The sequence below is a fragment of the Sapajus apella genome, unplaced genomic scaffold (assembly GCF_009761245.1).
Source record: "Sapajus apella isolate SASKATOON/1434 unplaced genomic scaffold, GSC_monkey_1.0 scaffold71, whole genome shotgun sequence".
Lineage (NCBI taxonomy): Eukaryota > Metazoa > Chordata > Mammalia > Primates > Cebidae > Sapajus > Sapajus apella.
In genome coordinates, this window is record NW_022437011.1 from 22,571 (window position 1) to 43,100 (window position 20,530).

The 20,530-nt window shown below is 39.1% G+C and overlaps 1 protein-coding gene and 1 long non-coding RNA gene across 2 annotated transcripts; both read left to right on the forward strand.

Moving 5' to 3' along the window:
* Positions 1 to 499: 499 nt before the first annotated feature.
* Positions 500 to 19,940, forward strand: LOC116531419. Its single transcript, XR_004260417.1, has 3 exons — positions 500 to 511; positions 10,980 to 10,984; positions 19,647 to 19,940. It is a non-coding gene; the product is annotated as an uncharacterized LOC116531419 (long non-coding RNA).
* LOC116531418 (cAMP and cAMP-inhibited cGMP 3',5'-cyclic phosphodiesterase 10A-like) lies at positions 13,699 to 19,716 on the forward strand. The gene is made up of 3 exons (XM_032250141.1): positions 13,699 to 13,785; positions 16,527 to 16,615; positions 19,459 to 19,716. Exons 1-3 carry the CDS (start codon positions 13,714 to 13,716, stop codon positions 19,559 to 19,561), a joined length of 264 nt encoding a protein of 87 aa, XP_032106032.1. The 5' UTR covers positions 13,699 to 13,713; the 3' UTR covers positions 19,562 to 19,716.
* Positions 19,941 to 20,530: the final 590 nt, after the last annotated feature.

Here is a 20,530-nt window from a genome sequence, read left to right on the forward strand (position 1 = left end):
TTTCTTCCGTGTTATATATAACTGTTTTACAGTTTTGTGTTTTATATTTAAGTCTGTGATCCATTTTGAATTAAGTTTTCTAAAGATTCGAAGGTCTCTGTCTAGATGCATTTTTTTTTTTTTTTGCACGCAGATGTCCAGTTGTTCCAGCACCATTTGTTAAAAATGGAACTATAATTTTTAAAATGCTTGCTGTTTATTAGCTTGGTAAATATCCAGCTTAGTTTCATTTGTTTTATACTTTTAATGAATCAATTTTTCTGATTTGTTGGAAACTTTATAGCTAAAATATGGTAAAATTTTTATATGATCTTTTTTGGAGATGTCGACTATAATTACTCCCTTGGGTGATTGATAGATGACAGTCAGTGGCCTCTTCCTATCTAGAATTAATACAAAAACAAAGAAGAACTATTTCTTTCATTTGAAGAAATAAATGGCAGACTTAGCCTAAGAACTCAAGCTGCCTAATATATAGAGCCAGGCATCCTTATTTATATTAAGAATCAATGTATTTCTGTACCATAGAAAGAGAGAAAAGTGCAACTTATAAATGCATTTTTATTTAGTGGAAAAATTAATACATGAAGTTAATATTTTAAGAATAATTCACAAATTGTCTGGGCATGCTGGCTCACGCCTGTAATCCCAGCACTTTGGGAAGCCAAGTTGGGCAGATCATTTGATGTCAGGAGTTCAAGACCATCCTGGCCAACATAGTGAAATCTTGTCTCTACTAAAAATACAAAAATTAACCAGGCCTGGTGGCAGGCACCTGTAATCCCAGCTACTTGGAGGTGGAGATTATAGTAAGCTGAGATTGCACCACTGCACTCCAGCCTGGGGCGACAGAGCAAGACTCAATCCCCCCCCAAAAATTCTCTAACTTTATGTTTTCTTCATTTATTTTATGGATATTTTATGCTAAAATTGGAGTGACAACACTCCACAGTTTGCTTGAACCAATCTCAGCGAATCTGTTGGGCTGAAATAATTGCTAGCCGTGCTGATTTTTACTCTCAAAACTGTATTGGCTTGAACATAAATTACGTGGCACACCATCCTTGGTGCAAGGATGGAATGTCATGTGATGGAAGGAATCACATTCTGGGCTTTCGTGTAGTGAAAAGGCCCAGAGATATACATAACTGTGACAGTGGCTAGCACATAGTAGGTGTTCAGCAAATACTTCTCAAGTAAACAAATAATCCAAAATGGCAAGTGATTTAAATTACAGGCTTTATAATATGATCATATACTCATGTTATATATTTGATCATTGACATTTTTTGTCCTTGTAATTTTTTTAAAAAATTTCAGCCGTTGTTTCATTCATTCTGGAGCTGGAGTTACATTCTCTTGACTTTTGCTGGAAGTCCTAATCTTCTGACACTTGCTTCCCACTTTTGTCCTTACCAGTGGCCCTTACCACCTACCCCTGACATTTACTATGATGTCATTAGCTATTATGTTATTTACTCATATTGACATTTTGACCACAACTGTGATTAAAGACACTAGGTAATTTTTATAATTTTTTGTTTTAAAAATGAAACAACCAAAGCCCAATTTGTATGAGAGTTACTGTCATATGTGTTCCAAATGCAGATGAATAATTTGTTTACATGAGACATACAGTGCTGACTTCACAAATACCTTACACATAATCATCATTTTTTAACTTTATAAATAGCAAAGACTAACAAGTGAATTTAGGGCCCTAGAAATCAATTTTTAGACAGTGTATTAGTCCATTCTCACACTGCCGATAAAGACATAGCCAAGGCTAAGTAATTTATAATGGAAAGAGATTTAATTGACTCACAGTTTAGCATGGCTAGGGAGGCCTCAGGAATCTTACGATTATGACAGAAGGGAAAACAAACACGTCCTTCTTCACATAGCAGCAGTAGAGAGAAGAATGAGTACCCAGCGAAGAGGGAAGCCCCTTATAAAACCATCGGCTCGGGCCGGGCGCGGTGGCTCACGCCTGTAATCCCAGCACTTTGGGAGGCCGAGGCGGGTGGATCACAAGGTCAAGAGATTGAGACCATCCTGGTCAATATGGTGAAACTCCGTCTCTACTAAAAATACAAAAAATCAGCTGGGCATGGTGGCGCATGCCTGTAATCCCAGCTACTCAGGAGGCTGAGGCAGGAGAATTGCCTGAACCCAGGAGGCAGAGGTTGCGGTGAGCCGAGATCGCGCCATTGCACTCCAGCCTGGGCAACAAGAGCGAAACTCCGTCTCAAAAAAAAAAACAAAACCATCGGCTCTTATGACAACTAACTATCATGAGATGAGGATTGAGGAAACCGCCCCCATATTTCAGTTACCTCCACCTGGTCCTTCCCATGACACAAGAGTAGGGGGACTACAATTCAAGATGGGATTTGGGTGGGGACACAGCCAAACCATATCATTCTACCCCTGGCCCTTTCCAGATCTCACATCCTTATAATTCAGAACACAATCATTTCATTCCAACAGTCCCTCAAATTCTTAACTAATTTCAGTGTTAACTGTAAAGTTCAAGTCCATTGTCTTAGCTGAGACATGACAAGTTCCTTCCACCTATCAGCCTGAAAATCAAAAGCAAGTCAGTTACTTCCTAGATACAGAAGAAGTACAGGCATTGGGTATATACAGTCATTCCAAATGGGAGAAATTTGTCAAAACAAAGGGGTTACATGTCCCATACAAGTCCAAAATCCAGTAGAACAGTCATTAAACCTTAAAGTTCCAAAATGATCTGTTTTGACTCCATGTCTCACATTCAGGTCACACTGATGCAAGAGGTGGGCTCCCACAGCCTTGGGCAGCTCTGCCCTGTGGCTCTGCAGGATACAGTTCCCCTTTCAGCTGCTTCCATGGGCTGGCATTGAGTGCAGCTTTTCCAGGCCCACGGTGCAAGCTGTAGGTGGATCTACCATTCTGGGGTCTGGAGGACAGTGGCCCTCTTCTCACAGTTCCACAAGGCAGTATCCCAGTGGGAACTCTGTGTGGGGGCTCTGACCCCACATTTTCCTTCCATACTGTCCTAGCAGTTGTTTTCCTGAGGGCCCTGCCCCTGCAGCAAACTTCTGCCTGGACATCCAGGCTTTTCCATACATCCTCTGAAATCTAGGCGGAGGTTTCCAAACCTCAGTTCTTGACTTCTCTGCTCCCTCAGGCCCAACACCACATGTAAGCCACCAAGGGTTGTGGCTCGCACCCACTGAAGCAACAGCCTGAGTTGTACATTAGCCCTTTATAGTCACTGCTGGAGCTGGAGCAGCTGGTACACAGGGTACCATGTCCCAAGGCTGCATAGAGCAGGAGGAACCCACAAAACCATTTTTCCCTTTTAGGCCTCTGAGCTTATGATGAGGGGGGGCTGTCATGAAGGTCTTTTACATGCCTTGGAGCATTTTCCCCAATGTCTTGGTGGTTAACACTCAGTCCCGGTTACTTAAGCAAATTTCTGCAGCTGGCTTGAATTTCTCCCCAGAAAATGAGATTTTCTTTTCTATTGCATCATCAAACTGCACATTTTTCAAACTTTTGTCCTCTGCTTTCTCTTAAATGCTTTGCAGCTTAGACATTTCTCCCACCAGATACCCTAAATCATCTCTTTCAAGTTCAAAGTTCCACAAATCTCTAGGGCAGGGGCAAAATGTCACCAGTCTCTTTGCGTAGCTAAAGTGACCTTTATTCCAGTTCCCAACAAGTTCCTCATCTCTGTCTGTGACCACCTGGACCAGCCTGGACTTCATTGTCCTCATCACTATCAGCATTTTGGTCAAAGCCATTCAACAAATCTCTAGGAAGACTCAAATCCTCCCACATCTTTCTGTCTTTTGAGCTCTAGGAAGTTCCAACAAGTCTCTAGGAAATTCCAAACTTTCCCACATTCTCCTGCCTTCCTCTGAGCCATCCAAACTGTTCGAATCTCTGCCTGTTACCTAGTTCCAAAGTCACTTTCATATTTTCATGTATCTTTATAGCAGTAACCCACTCTTTCAACGCCAACTTACTGTCTTAGTCTATTCTCATGCTGCCATGAAGAAGTACCCAAGACTGGGTAATTTATAAGGTAAAGAAGTTTAATTGACTCACAGTTCAGCATGGCTTGGGAGGCCTCAGGAAACTTCCATCATGGCAAAAGGGGGAGGAAAGACATCCTTCTTCACATGGCAGCAGGAGAGAGAAAAATGAGTGGCCGGTGGAGGGGGAAGCCCCTTATAAAACCATCAGCTTTTGTGAGAACTAACTCCCTATCACGAGAACAGGATGGGGGCAGCTGCCCCTGTGATTCAATAATCTCCACCTCATCTCTCCCACATGTGGAGATTATGGGAACTATAATTCAAGGTGAGATTTGGGTGGGGAACAACTATATCAGACGACTTAAATCTAGCTTATGCAAAAGGACCTTCTAGTAACAGAAAAGATAGAGAGGAAATGTAATACAGGATCACCAAAGAGAGAAGGAAAAATCATCTACGAACTGCTTGATTTCTGCACTGGAATTTCCCTTCAAAGCACTTTTCCTGACTACAACTAAAAGCAAATGTCATGTCTGGAAACCAGCTCTGAACTCAAGCCAAGGGCAGGCAAAAGTACAATTATTGTTTTTTACTGAAATTAGCAAGCATGGTCTTGTTATGACTAAATAGAACCAGGCATAGTCTTGCCTAAGGACCATTTCAGAAAATTTGGAAAAAACCATAGTGCATTTTAGGCTATGATATCATATCAAGTAAAAGTATCCTTTTTATCCTTTTAAATATTAAAATGACAAATATGGAAGTTCTGGGTAGTTTTTAGAATTTTTTCTTTCATGTATTTCATGTAGGAACTGCCTTTCTTAAACACAAATTGTAAAGATAAACTAATTTCATAATTTGAAATTTTGATTTTTGAAAATCATAATTTCCCTTCTTTTTGTTATCTTTCTTAAATCATTAGGAAATATACAAATGAAAATGTTCTTCTCTTAGTCCCAGAGAATATTTATGCCCTTCGGAGGCAATCCTTTTACTCAACTTCCCTTGAAGTCTTTTCTTAACTCAAATATATGTCTACATCAAAGAAAGGGAACAGTATGAAACATTTGAACAATCCCTGTATATCTGTATAAATAACAGGATTTTCATGGCGCCCCACCTGCGTTCTCACTATGTGATGGTCTCAGTCAGTCTGTCCCTGCCTCCACTCTTTCCTCTATTTATTTCATTTTCTTGTTTCCTGCACCCTCGGTCTCCTTCCAGGTTCCTGTTTATAAGCCCCATCCTCTCTGCCCCCATCTTGTATGTGAAAACTTGTCTCAAAAAACCCTTTGCAGAAAAAAAAAATTATTTAATTCTTCAAATAATTCAGAACTAGAACTTGAAAAGTTTTATATTTTTACACAGCTATTGCTGTGAACTTTGAATAACAACAAATGTGTCTGTGATGTGTGGTCTCTTTTTTTAATACTGTAATGCAGTTTCTTTAGCATTTTCTGAATGTGGCCGCGCCTCCAGCCTTTACCTGCCGCAGCACTGTGAGTGCGGAAAAGCCTTCCTCTGCTAGGAATGTTTGATGTTTCAACCGAAGAACCTGAAATGTAGGGAACCGAAGTTCTAAAGCAAGAGCACGACTGTTCCCATTTGATTTAAAGTTATATGGTACTCTGTGAGACCACGTAAAGGGTGTTAACTCCAGGAATAACACAAGAATTCTGTTATCAGCTTTAATAACAGCAGTTCCCTCAGCGGTACTCATTTACCTGAGATTCATTTTCCATTCATTTATAATTTCTTTTTCTCTCTGTAATGGTATGTTTAAAAGAAGCAACATATTTAGGGTTTTATTAAATTAAGATTTTGGAACTTAAAGTTTATTTTAGTGAGATAATTACTATATCATGTTTATACTTGTATGAAAGTTATTTATGTCATTGGAAACAGTAAGATTCTAAAATATTTTCTATGATTTTGAGTATACAGCTGTTCAAATAATATTTTTAGAAAAACTGTATTATCCTTAGACTAGTTTAATGTTTAATAAATTAGTCAAAATGGGTCACATTTTGATGAAAGTATAGTAGTTACTACAGATATGATTTAAATTACTCAACCCAATGATTTAAAATCCCTTGAAGATGAATTTAAAAGCGAGATAAAAAAAAATTTAAGATGCTAATTTAAAGAAAAAAAGGAATTTAACCTAGTTTCTTTTCAAATTCTATGCATGACTTTATTTTAAAATAAAATAATTAAAATGAGGCTAGATGACAGCTTCTAAACAAAACATTTACTGTGCATCCCCCACATGTTTGCTTTTTAGCTAACTACTTGGTATCATTTAACCACTATAGCAATTATAATTAAGACTACCTCATAACAGAAATCTGGTCTTTGCTTATACATCAGTATACTTTTGAGTATAGAAATTCAAAAAAAAATTTCAAAGAGTCCCGATAAAATTAGAGAATGAGTGTTCTTTTCCAGCAAAATGGCACATCCTTGGCTGGCTAAGTTTACAGTGTGTCGCATGGGATTGGGGGCGGTGTGGGAGGGCTGGGCTTCCTTCTTGCCCATCAGTAACTCACCTGAAGTTACACAGGCTGTGTGGCCTATTTTGCCTGCCTTTGGTAAAGTTCTGTGGTTCCATGATCTTCCGGCGTGGGAAAAATATCTTGAAATAAGATGGCACTGAGAAGGCAAACATGCATGCTAGGGAGAGGTGCCTACCACTTTCAGGTTGGAATATCCACACACCTGTGATAGAGCCTGTGTTCTTTATCTACCCCACTTGGTCTGGGATAATTAATACATGAGAGTTGGGGAGAAAGGAAGGAAAAGGAAAGGAAGATGGGAGAGAGAGAGGCCTTGTTTGTAACTCTTTTGGGTGTTAATAATTTGCATTTGGCTCTGCTTCTAATGTCGGGAACCCTCCCACTCCCCCATCCCACTACTGTCACCATAATTCAAGCTGCCCTCACCTCTCATCTGAACTACCGTAGTATATCCTCGTAAGCGACCACTCCAAATCTGCCCTTGGTCCTTCCCAGGTCTATAAGTCATCTCCACCCAGCAGACCTGAGTAATCCTCCTTAATACCTATATCAGGCCACTTATCTGGGAAAAGACATCAAGATTTTATCATCAAACTTGGAATGAAACTTAAACTCCTATCTTGTCTCCAGCCTGGTTTTCCAAACTTAACTCCATTCTGTGTTTCACCTCACGCATTGTGTCTCAGCCAGAATGCCGTTTCTTTTTGTTCCTCAAACCTGCCTTCCTTGTTTCCACATTAGGACTTCACGTGCACTCCTCTCTGCTGGCCCTCGCTCACGGATTTTCACGTGGTGTGTTCTCTCTCTCTCTCTCTCTCTCTCTCTCTGTATTTTTTACCCAGCACTTGCTTGATGAAAGTTTTGACCTATTGATCATCTGCCTTTCCCTACTAGAACATTAGTACTGTGAAAACAGGGTCTATTTTGTTCTTTGCTGTAATTGCCTGATACATTCAGCCATTCAGAACTTTTGAGGACAAGTGACTGTAGTTAAACTTTCAGAAATGATGTGAGTAAGAAACATTTTATCATGGGCATAGTGTTGGGCTCTCAGTTCATTGTTTTTAGTGACTAGGTTATATGAGATCATACAAGACTATGCTTAGCATAAACGCGATCCCTTTCACAGTGGGTTATTAAAGCAGATTTGGAATTAAGCATCTATACCAGTTAGGAGTTAGTTCTACATTCCATCCATGGATAGAAATACAATGTTGATTGCAATTAATATTAATATTTATCTACTGCCAAGGCCATCTAACAGGTTTGTAATTGGGAGTAAAAAAGTAATTATATTTATTAAAGACATTTAATGTCAAATTTCTAATCTGTTTTGTTTTTTGTGCTTTGTCTAAGTAATTTTGACAGTGAAATCTAAATAACTATTTTGTAATTCTTTCAATCCTTATATTGGCAACTTTATGTTGGGAATAATTTCCAGCGAGAAAATTGCTTTCATGTATTTTATAATGCCCAATTCCATTGACATTTCTTTTGTTTTACAGATTTATGAAAGTGGTTTTTTGAGATAAAGCTTATTAGATCATTTCACCATGATAAGCATTGCTTATTTTGGTGAATATAAATTAGCGAAATTGAATTATTTTAAACATATGAAGTAATTATTTGTAAACAGTAGTTTTCACATTTGATTTGTGTTTAAATGAATTTACCTGTTGAAAAAAAGTCATATATGTATTACTTTAGAAGTCCAAATTCAAAAATAAATACTCTTCAAGGCACAAAGTTCTGGGAAAGTACCTCATTAAGTTCTTAATAGTTCCCTGATCACTGTAAGGGATTTGAATCTTCACATGGCATCTGTTTGGGGTTACAGGAAGGTTTTGCATAAGTCTAACCAATGTTTGTAAAGTGACTTAGCCTGACCTATAAGAGACCTGAAACCCTCTCGAAATTGCCCTTACAAAAAGGCGGCAAAAGAGATGATTACTTAAACAGGCTAAATAAAGAAAGTGAGTTGATGGAAAATAAAGAACTCTGTGATTCATGGTAATATAAGAACCAGGGTATTCTAGGTATCCCAACATCTTAGCTTGGGCTGAGATACGTTAAGAGCACTAGTAGAGCAGAGTCTCTGCCAAATTGACAGATAGATGCTGCTAATGCGCTGTCTGCCGAGTCAAGACAGGCCTAGGAGCTAGGGGAGGACTGCGCTCACAAGTGGAGAATGTGGACCTGGAAGACGTGAGGCAGTGGTTAACGGCAGGGATTGCTTGAACTCATTAGAACTGAGATGGGAGCTAGAAATAAAAGCATCGTCTCACTCATTACACACTTTTGTAATCTTGTTGATAATTTGTCTTTTACAGTTATGTAATTTGCTTTTTAAAAGATAAGGTTGTACCTTAAACTTTGTTAATTACTACCACTTAATTATTCTGTTAAGTATAGACTTCACATAGCCACATATCACTAGACCAAATCTATTCAAATTGTAGGGGATAGGTCTTTGAATTTTTTAAAGTTACTATTTTTCTTCAAGGGGGAAGATTAAACCACGCCGTATTTAGAAAATAAAGTCAGACATGGAGCACATAGTTATGAATGCAAGCAGCTGAAAAGGGAAACGTCATTTTGGTTGAAAGGCAGGTGTTGAATACCTGCTAATGGGAAGCGCAGTGTTTGCAGGCTGCACCCAGCGCACACACTTGCATGGGGGAAGCGAGGAAGCAGGTTTCACAGCCACCTCCTCCTCTGGCCTTGCCACAAATTCCTGTCCTCTTGGAAAAGTCATTTCATATCTGTGCACCTCAGACTTCCCTAGTATAAAATGAAAGGATTGGGATAAATTTTCTCTTAAGATACCTTCCTGCTCTAAATTTCCAAAATTCAATGAAAATGAAAGCCTGGTTCACAGCCATGAAAGTGTACCAGGGGATTTACATGACAGCCTAGCCAGAGCCTACATTATACTTGATTTCTTCAGTAACATTGAGGCAACAGGAACATATGATGAACTCCTCATGGGACTCATGATAGAAGTGACTCTCGTGATTAAATGACACTAATTTTTAATTCCATTCACTGTCCTAGCTGTTACTTGTATGTGCTCTTCAATGCCATCATTCTTCCTTCATGAAGTAATACGTACTTAGGCTTCACTCCTGAAATACGAAATTCTTCCTAGTTCTTATTATAAATGTGCAAATGCTATGCTGACCAGTCTTATATTTTTGTGTTCTAGAGACCGTGTAATTGGTTTGATGATGACTGCCTGTGATCTTTGTTATGTGACAAAACTGTGGCCTGTTACGAAATTGATAACAAATGATGTATATGAAGAATTGGGCTGAGGTATGTCCTTGATTCTTTTATTAACATAGATAGTGAGGAGAAATTAAATGTATGGATAAATTGCTAAGAATACCTTAGTTGTTCATGATGATAGTTATTTTAGAAAACTGTGGTGAATCATATACTGAAGGATTTAGCAGTTAGGCAGATACAAAGAGAGAATGATCATTCTTTTATATGTTACTTGCATATGTGTCTAATTCTCTGAGCTCAACTGAAAGAGTTTAGGAACTTACTCACTGAACAATAGTGTGACAGTTATTTTACTTAACAGCTGATCTTTCGTTCATTCAGTAGGCATTACCGGCCATCTACTTTAGATAGGCACTGGACAAAGTACTCAGAGGATCCCATAATATGGGATATATCCGCCTGCAGTTAAATATTCAGGAGGATTGTTTTGCACCATAGACATTGAGAATATGTAAATATAATCAATAGTCACCTCACCTCAATTGAGAATATGTAAATATAATCAATAGTCACCTCACCTGTAAACTATGAGTTCCTCAGAATGTATGGAATGTTAATTCGTAATACTCCTGAAACAACACATAAATGACTTACATTAACACCTTTTCTTGACTGAATTATGCAATTTATCAGTAATGTGCATTGTACTGCTCAATTTGCTTATTGAATTGTATGTAAGTAAGTAGAATATAATTCTCCTTTCCAGCTGAGTCACAAATACCTAGGTCTTTGCGTATTCAAAAATTACTTTTTGAATAAAACTATAACTCTTTTGAGTACTTCTTCTAGTTTGATGAAATAAAAGTAAATCTGGAGGACAAAGCAGCTGGTGATTCAATCATCTATCTCACTCATACGAAGAATGTATGTAAAACATAAACAGCAAATCAGCCACAAGTTTAGTGGGAAAAGTTTATCATGTTGAATTACTTCATAATAGTAAAGACAAAGCATTTTTAACTGTAGGAAGATCACAGGCCTTGAGTTGATTATACTCCTGGCATGATTTCTCCCAGAATGCCTTGTACATCATGTATGCATGGTTTCGCATGAGCTTTCTCTTTATTTTACTGTGTATGTGTCAGAACCGAGTTACCGTCAGACTCATAGGAAGAGTGATGTAGATGTGCAGTTGACCCTTGAACAGCACAGGTTTGAACTGTGTGGATCCACTTCTATGCAGATACTTTTCAGTAAATATATTGGAAGATTTTTTGGAGATTTGTGACAAAAATACAGAACAACATAGCCTAGAAATATTGAAAAAATTTAATTTAGGTATGCCATAAATGTATAAAGTATGTGAAGATACTAGTCTGTTTTGTCATTTACTACCATAAAATACACACAAATATATGAAAGTTAATCAAAACTTACATACACACTATTATAGACTGTGGCGAGAAATGTAAACAAACATAAAGATGCCATGTTAAATCGTAACTGCCTGAAATTAACTGTAGTATATATGGCACTACTGTAATACTTTTGTAGCAATTTCCTTTTGCTATTGTGGTGAGCTCAAGTGTTGCAAGTATCCACTTAAAATGCTGTGCTTGAAACACTCTGTGAGGCTAATCATCTGTGAGCAGTTCCTCTCTCCAGTAAATCATTTACTACAGTAAAAAGTGATCTCTTGTGGTTCTTGCATATTTTTCATTGTGTTAGTGCAATACCGTAAGTCCTGAATAACACCATGGCACCTGTACAGAGCTACACTAGGTTGCTGGAAGTGCTCTTAAGAAGCAAAGAAAAGTCATGACACGACAAGAAAAAGTTGAGTTGCTTGATACATTCCCCGGATTGAAGTCTGCAGCTGTGGTTGCTTAAGGTAAATAAATCCCATGTAAGGATCATTTTAAAAAAGAAAAGGAAATTCATGAAGCCATCTCTCCAGCTATGCCAGCAGGAGCAAAAACCTTGCACTGTTTGTGAAATAACTTTTTATCTCATACTAAAAGTGCACCTTTTGTTTAGGTACAGGATTGCTATGAGAAAGGCATATCTATAGATTCTAATATGATTTCTATATTCTAGATGAATGTGGAAAATGTGCAGTCATTGAAGGACAACTTAAAGCAAAAGGAAGGTGCAGGATTAAAAGCTGGAGATTTTAATGCCAAAATGTGACCAATATGTAATGGAGATTTTTTTCCCTTTCTGTTATTCACTGGTTTTTCAGTCCACAGACGTTGATTTGGCTCCATGCACACTCTTAGGCGCAGTCTTCACTGACCTCATCATAGTCCATAGGAAGAAGCAGAAATATATTCACCAAGTCCTGACAGTTGATCCCAGTATCTATAAAGTCCTGCCTTTTCCCTCCATCCTCATGATCACTCCCCTGCTTTGGATCATCACCAAATCATGGCTGGGGTACTGCAACTTTCTAACTGAATTCCCCACCTTTACCTTTTAGAATCTGTGCAAAAGTAATGAATAATGTGGTCTTTGGTGCCAGTTTGCTTGAGATTAAAAGTCTGCTTTGGCGCTTGGTATTTAACCTCAGGCCAGTTTATCAGATAGGGGTGATGATAATTCGGATTCCATCAGTACCCTGCTTCAGGTCCTCTGCAGTAATACAGACCGAAATCGACCTCCGTGTGGAGAGCCCACGTGGCCGGCCCCCTGCCCACTGCCTGTGCAGGCATATTTCCTGTCTCAGCCCCTCGCCGTCATGTAGGTCTTTGTTCCCCGCAGTCTCTGCCTGGACCGCGCTCCTGCCCTCTGCATTCTGTTACAGCCTCAGATTGGCTCAGCCCTCCGTTATAGGCATGGTCCATCACACTGGGTTCTTTTCCATTTTAGCATTTTTGTTTCGAGTACATATTCAAATCTGTTTGTTTAAAAAGCTGTCTTGTTTGATGTGTCAGGTCTTTGAGAGCAAGGGGCTTAGTATGTCCCTCTCACTTTGGATACAGAAGCAAAAAATTTGAGACCACTGATTTTTAATTAAAGCAGTAGCAATGGAGCAGCAGCTGTGCTCAAAGTGGCTTTGCTTTGTCGGGACGAGTGCTTTGGTCCTGTATGTAAAATTCCTTATTATGGTGATAGTAATTTGTTTGTAGGCCTTATTTTAGCAAGTCTGGGAAAGTTTCTAGGCTGTACTTCTGATTTCTGAAAACATGACTAACATAACTAAAATAATAAAGAAATATGAGGGAAGAGTGGGGAGTTAGGAAAAATAGGAAATCTTAAGGAAGAAGATTGTAGCAAATTTTAACTTTAACAAACAAATAAAAAGAAGATAATTTATAAAATCTGTAAAATGGGAATAAGATATCTTAAAGTATTTCATGAGGGTTAAATGAAATAATATTTCCAAATTACTTAGCTCAGTGCCTGCAACATAGTGAATCTTTAGTAACTATTACCTATAATTGTAAATTAGATGATGTGTGTAGTCAGTTGTTTTGTGCCTTTACTAGCACATTTTAGCAGACTATTGTTGCTCTTTATTCCTCTGTAAATATTCCTCTGGAAAGCCACACTTCACTGAGTTCCATGCACTGGAAGGTCATTTGAAAGAGAGAAGGGCCTGGGGGCTGTTCCATATCTTGTTATTATTGTTTCTTCTCACTGTTTACTATGTCTCCTCTTATTATCACATTTTTTTACTAACTTCTGCAAAATGAAACCAGTAAGGATGGCTGGGTTTCTGGTAATTCAGTAGTGGAGAAAATCAAGATAAAGTACAAAATAATGGTACATTAAGCTTTTCATTATTTTGACATTTTTTCCTTGGGTTAACAACAACAAATATTACTTGTTTTGAAGAAAATGAACAAGTAAAGGGAATAATTATGTAATATGAAAATTTTATAACAATTTGAAATTTGAGAAAGCATGATTTTTTCCCCCATTTATTTTAGGGTGATGAAATGAAGAAATTGGGAATACAGCCGATTCCTATGATGGACAGAGACAAGAAGGATGAAGTCCCACAAGGCCAGGTATGAATTATTAAAGTAAATTGTAATTGCTCAAGTCAAATAGTTTAAGGTGGACATCAAATCATACATGAATGAAAAGCATATGTCATCTTATGGTATGTTAAGGATAGTCAAGGCAGGTCTGGTGATGAATATAGAAGCTTTAGAAATGTACTGTATAGGAGCTGAGAACTAGAAAAAGAACAGCTGTTTACCCTGGAATAATCATCTACTCAGGCGAGCCTTCACTTGCTAAGACACTCAGGAAAGTAGACTCTAAAAGAGTTTATACTTTTAATCTGGGTTTGACCACCACCTCCAACCACTGATTCCATTCCCAAGGCTAAAGCCACAGTGAGGAATCCTGAGGGTCTGGCTGCCTTGTGGACTGGGAAGACAGCGCTCGCAGGACACAACCTAGAACCACTTGAAACCTTCTCCATTTAGACAGAGTTTGGGGACAATAAGACCAACGTTAGGAAATCTCTGTGGATTTAAAGAATTCATCCTGCCTTTGCCATGACTCCTTTCTACAGCTGCCGTTGCAGTCAATAGGCTTTCTTTTCTGACTTGAAATAGAGTGGGTGGATGAATTTGAATTGTCATATTTTTAACAAGCAGAAAATATTTTGTCATTGGCTAAACAAAGATATTTTTGGAGAGTTACATTACAGATTTTGATTCAGGTCCATTTTTTTCTGACAAATAATGCTTACTATTTTAGTACATTTTGCATTTTGTCTCAGCGTAAGTTGACATTAATTATCCTCTTTCCAGGTCTTACTACATAATTTATTTTTTTTCTAATGTTTTCAGAGGTCTGGTGTCTCATTATTTTGAATCTGTTTATGTGTGGTGTAATATATTTCTGAGAGTATGGTTTTTGTTAACTATCTAATCTTCTAATGGCATAACAAGGAAGTTGTGGGCAAATAATTATGATACAGATAAGTTTAGAAAATGTTTCAAAAATCCACAGCATGATGGTTTTTGATAAGTTCTCAAATTTCCCTCCTTTATTTAAAATTAATTTATACAAAATTTAGGCATGTCCACAGCTCACAGAGGGCACCAGCACAACAAAGAGGCTGAATGAATGGGCATTGCCTCCACTCATGTCCCTGCCTAGTTTTTCTGACGGCATGCTCACTTTTCCTTCTTAATTTGAAAGGGGTCCTGAGTACCTGTCATGTTTACTGCAAGTGTATTTTGCAGTTTTTGTCACTTTTTACCACTGTTTATGGAATTTTCCCATATATGGAGTCACAGCTGTTAGTCCTTTCTGTTTGGTGTCTGCTTTTCACATTGTATTTGAAAAGTTCTTGCCCACCTTGAGATTAAATATATTTGCCTATATTTTCTTTTGTTACTTTTTTAATGACTTTATATTTGATTTGTTAACTCGTTTGGAATATATCTTGTTATATGATTTAAGATAGAGATCTAAAACTATTTTCCGTCCAGATAGTTAACAGTCATCCCAACAGAATGCATGGGATAGCTGGAAATTTCTCACTGATGCTGTCAGCCTATGAGTTTTATTCTAGTGTTTTTAGTTATGATAATAGTTTGTTTTAGAATAGTTTGATTTTCATTTACAGAATAAGAAAGGTTTAAAGAAAATTTTCTATGGTCAGTTAATATTTTACCAATCATATTGCTTCTAAATAGTTGATCACTGTGAAATTATTTTTTGCCATAATAATGAAATACTCTAATTTCTAATAATTAATGTCTTTTCTGGGATCTTCTGCCCCATGACATCTGCTAAATATCAGAATAAAAAGCCTCTGCATAAGCCATAAAGTTAAAAATGGAAATAACATAGGCGCTATTCTAGTAAGAGTGCTGTGACGAAAGACTTTATAACAGGAGAAAGCAAGAAGCAACCACATAAATTAGAGCCTTCTGTATGCTTCGATGCATCTCAGTGAAGTTCAGTATTTTAGAGAAATAGGTGGGCTGTGGTTTGGGGGTCACCTCATCTAGAGAGCTCATTTTGTCTTGTACATGTGGCAGCCACTTGACCAGCGACTTAGGACTAGACAACCTGTGTTCTCAGGCTAATCATCACATGTCTTTCACATCTGGCTTTCAGTAGGCCAGTCTGAGGTAGCGTCATTTATTTACATGGTGACCCAGAATTCCTAATAAAATTGTTTAAAGTACTACAGATTTTAAAACTTTGAAATCTGATATATTAAAAGAACAATAAATGGAAAGAGCTATGATAAAACCAATGACGTTTATTTTAATTCAAATAAGAGGGCAGGGAGGATGAATAAAATATTGGGAGACCACACAAGGCACCAAAGCTAAGAGTAGCAGCCAGGCAGAACACACTGCGGTCAGCCCGAGCCCGAGGGCGGAAAGAGCCATGTGTGCGGAGGAATGGCAGGGTGTGCGCTCAGGTGTCTGCAAGAAAGCACTGAGGGTACCGGGGACAAGCACAGACCTTGAATAGCCACTGGCCGATCTATTAGCAGAATGTCATTTAATTTCAACAGGGTCTTAGATTTCAACAGGTTTTAACTTTCGTAATATGTTTTGAATCGTTACGTGTTTTATTTCTAGAATGCATTTTAAAATACACTCTATAATAGTATTCATGGAACCCAAATATCACATACAGCAAAACTAGAACATTTAATCTTATAATTAGGCTTCAGAAACAGAACAACATTCACTTAAGAAATAGAAGTATCACTAGAATCGCTAATGTGCACTGTTGTTTCTTGTCCATGGTTTTTGCACGGAGGCAGCTTGAGTTCTACAATGCTGTAGCCATTCCCTGCTATACAACCCTTACCCAGATCCTCCCTCCCACGGAGCCTCTCCTTAAAGCATGCAGGTATGTATAACGACTGAAGCTGTAATGATATTTTTCTAAAAACCTGAGATCTGTATAGGATTATTTGACTCCATTGGCGTGTTATGGGCTGTGTGTCTGTCCAGGTGTCGAGTTGTTGTTCTCAGGGGCTCGGGGCACCCTTACCTGGCCTCCGCAGGGGTGCGACTTATTCCCTTTGCTTCGATTCTCCTCAAAGATGAGCCTCAGGCACCTTAGGTGCTCGGGCAGCTCCTTCTGGCTGCACTCTGAAGAGAGGGACAGTGGGAACAGGCTGGGGGCCAGGGCCATACATAGTCAGGACCCAGATGACCAAGTGACTGGGAGGGTCTCTGTGTCGGTATGGGGGACCCTTCCTGCTCTTACACCCATGTTCAGTCGGGGTGGGGTACTAGTTGTTTCTTTCAGAAAGGGAGTTCGTGCGCTCCTCGCAATGCCAGCTTGGTTCCAGGCCTTACGAGAGGTGCATCTGTGCTGAGGGGACCTTGTCACTGGAGATCCTCAGGCCTGGGATAGAAAGACCTTGGCCAGGGTGCCTCATTCTTCGAAGTGACAGATGGAGTGGGTCCTACAAGAGGAAGAGGCCCCCCCGCCCCGGCTATCCTGACTTGGCCAGCCGCAGTATGTCTCTGCACAGTACACCATGCATCTGTGAAGAGTGTCTATTCGTATAAAGTCTTTCAAGCATATGTGAAGTGTCTATTCATGTAAAGTCCTTCATACACCACAAAGGAGGAAAGGTTTTTATGATTATTTTGCGGAGGACCTGCCCAATGCTGTTTTTAAAAAGACAAGGCAGTGGTGTCTATTCAGGATGCTGTACAGGAAGAGGCTGACTAAATCACACAGATTCTTGTTTATTGGAAGAAGGGAACCTTAAGTGGATAACCCCTTCCTCTTTAAGTCTTTTTTTTTTCCTTCCAAAAAGAATTTAAGCCATCAGTTATCTTCTAGATTCATATTTCTCCCTATTCCTTCCTCATCCTTTTTAAGAGTGAACTCAGTTAAGAACCTTGGATAGTTTTAAAGATTTTCATTTTACTTTATGAATTCCCTCTGAGGAAGTCAAAGGGTGATAGCCAGCAGCTGTGCATGCGAGTCCTTTCCAGGTGAATCGGCTCAGGGCCATGCTTTAACTTCTCAGCCATAGCTGTGCCTGGGCCGGGTGGAGTGGAGGCACCGTGGGAGAGTGGAGGACAGACGCTGGCCAGGGAGCTTTACACAAAACCAGAAACAATACACTCTTAATTTCTGCTGTTGAAACGTTTTTTTAACTTTTTTCAAGGAAAACAAACAAGACCAATAAACAATATTAAAAAGCTTATATATATAGTATTTAAGAGATTGTTTCTCCTTCCTCCCTGCTTCTGTGGAGGTGAAAGTAGCATCCTACCTTGTTTTGTTGAGCCTTAATTGACCTTAATCCGTGGTTCGTTTATTAAAGTCTTAACTTACTACAAAGGCCTAAGTCAAAATGGGAAATAGGGGATGTGAGGCCAGATGATGCTTGAGAGAATTCTGTTATAAAAGTGTGTGCAGAATTAAAGAGAAAGTGGAATATCAATGTAAATTCCAAGATGTTTAAAAAAGCTAGGCAATCTTCAAAAGTCATTTCTGTTGAGAAATCCTATGTGTTTACACCAGGTATTTGGAAGCCAGGGCATGAGTGCTGACTGTGCGTGCCCAGCACTGCAGGGAGCTGTGGAGGCGCCGTCCCAGTGGAGCTCCGAGAATGGTGTCCACTGTGTGGGCAGCTCTGCCGCACTCCTGCTGCGCTACACTTGGCTGGACCACAGAATCTCTTCACAGCCATTAGAATCTTATTAACACTTAAAAAGTTTACAATGTATCATTGATGTTCAAGGAAACATACCAAAATTAGTGTATGGCTTTTTCCAATATATCAGAAAGTTTCTAGGATCTGGAAAAATGATACTTGATGATAGGTTACAAAGGTTAAAAGGCCCACACTTTTCAGTTATATTTTAGGGTTTTGTCTATCTGAATGTGGCTTAGCCTGTTTGCTAAAATAAATTTGAGAGAATTTTGAAACTGTGCCTCATAGGAGTTTTGTGTTTGCCAGTGCCAAGATTCCTTTGTGACTTTACACCGGAAAGTGGCTAAGAGCCCTGCCGGGGTAGCTTTGTGGAGTCAGATGGTTGTGCAGTGGTTGTGATCACACAGTTAGAGATGACAGTGCCTGTGACACCTGAACTACAGACACTGCAAGAGAAAGAGGAGAGGACTGGAGACATGAGGCTGCCTCGGGTGAGGTGTTGGCAGAGCACAAGCACAGTTTTACTGTAACAAGAAAATTTCAAAAGTTTGTGCCAGGCGTAACTTAGGATGACTTTATATATGACACAGTGTTCAGAATAGGAACCAGTGTAAGGTGAGGAGGTTAGAGCCCTCCAGGGAGACACACTTTCAGCACTTCTCAGTAGGAAGGTTCGTGTTGTCACCGAGTATTCCTCCTGCTGTGGCATCTCCTCCTTTCCATGACCCTGCAGATTCCTCAGAAGTATACCCTAGGGCTCTTTCCCTGTTTAAAGTCATCCTTCTTACTAAGAAAGGACATACGCTCAGCCTTAGCATTGCTGCTGCTCTTGCAAGCCAGAGCAGGTGAGCCAAGATGCCCCTGACCCCCTGCTGCCGCTGAGTCTCTTTCCTGAGCAGCCGTCACAAGAGCCCACCTGGCCGTGTCACACTAGTGACCATCAGCCATCAGAGGCCTCACAAAACGCTGCTATGCAGAGCTATGGCACAGAACTGTTTGGTTAGATTTCAAGACGAAGTCCAGAACTCCTTTAATAAGCTTCACCTGAAACTGCATCTTTGATCCCTAGGGATAATCTCAGTCAGTGGGAAAAGGTGATTCGAAGGGAGGAGACTGCAGCTGGGATTTCATCCCACTCCTTGGCTCAGAAGGCAGCTGCATGTGAAGACTGAGCCCTGATCGCCCGACACGCCGTCCCACCCACAGATCCTCATCTTGCTTTGTTGACATTTTTTCCTTTTTTGGAGGGGGTGGGAGGAACCTACACCTGGTAACTGGGGCGCAGACCTCTTCAAGAAGGTAACATCAAGTAAATAAGTCAAGCAAAGGACTTCCTGCCAGTCTCTTCTGTGAGGCATCATAGACACTGAACAACCAGGACCACCCCATGTTCAGAAATCAGCTGGCCAAGTGACTCCATTTGACTTGCAAATCAGCCTTTTCTAATAGGCTGATATTGCTGAGGCCTTAATGGAAATGGACAAAAATTCTTTAGAAGGGGGGTACTTTTCCATTGTATGTTTCTAATAAAGATTGAAAATTGTACTATTACGGTGTATTGTACTTGGGCTCTGACATCAATGTTGCTTTGACGTTGTTGGTTATAAATAGGAATTTTTACACGTTACTATCGTGAATGTTCATGTGTGACCTACTTGTAATTAACTTGAGTTGTAGTGCACAGCCTCAGGACAAATGTCATTGAGGTTACAGAGTAAGCAGCAATGGGAAAGCATCAAATTCTTATTTCAGAGCTTCATGAATTTAGTTAGACAGATTAAACATATTCTTTTAAGTTCAAACTAAAGGGCTGAGATGAATAAATTTAACACTAAAAGAAGTAGACCTTAAGAGTTGAGGTATACATTACAACAAATCTCAGAACTTCAAGTGTCAGTTCAAAAGATGATAATTTAAAAATTTTTTTCATTGATGTCTTGGCAATTTTACTAAACCCTTTGCATAAATAACAAAATAAAAGCAAGGCATTGTAAATTTTTTTAACAGACAACTCTTATGGATATAAAGTGTAAATTTTTCATAATGATTTCTTTATATTTTCACTTTGTGTCATTGCAGAATTTTATACTCATATTCACAATGAAAGGTTTATTCATAACATTGTTTAAAGTACCATACAT

Bases quoted from the DNA above. Each gene is read 5' to 3' on its own strand.
- LOC116531418 (XM_032250141.1), top strand. From the start codon at position 13,714: ATGAAGAAATTGGGAATACAGCCGATTCCTATGATGGACAGAGACAAG. The intron at 13,786-16,526 runs GTATGAATTATT...GCACGGAGGCAG, and splicing joins ATGAAGTCCCACAAGGCCAG to CTTGAGTTCTACAATGCTGT. The intron at 16,616-19,458 runs GTATGTATAACG...TTTGATCCCTAG, and splicing joins CCTCTCCTTAAAGCATGCAG to GGATAATCTCAGTCAGTGGG.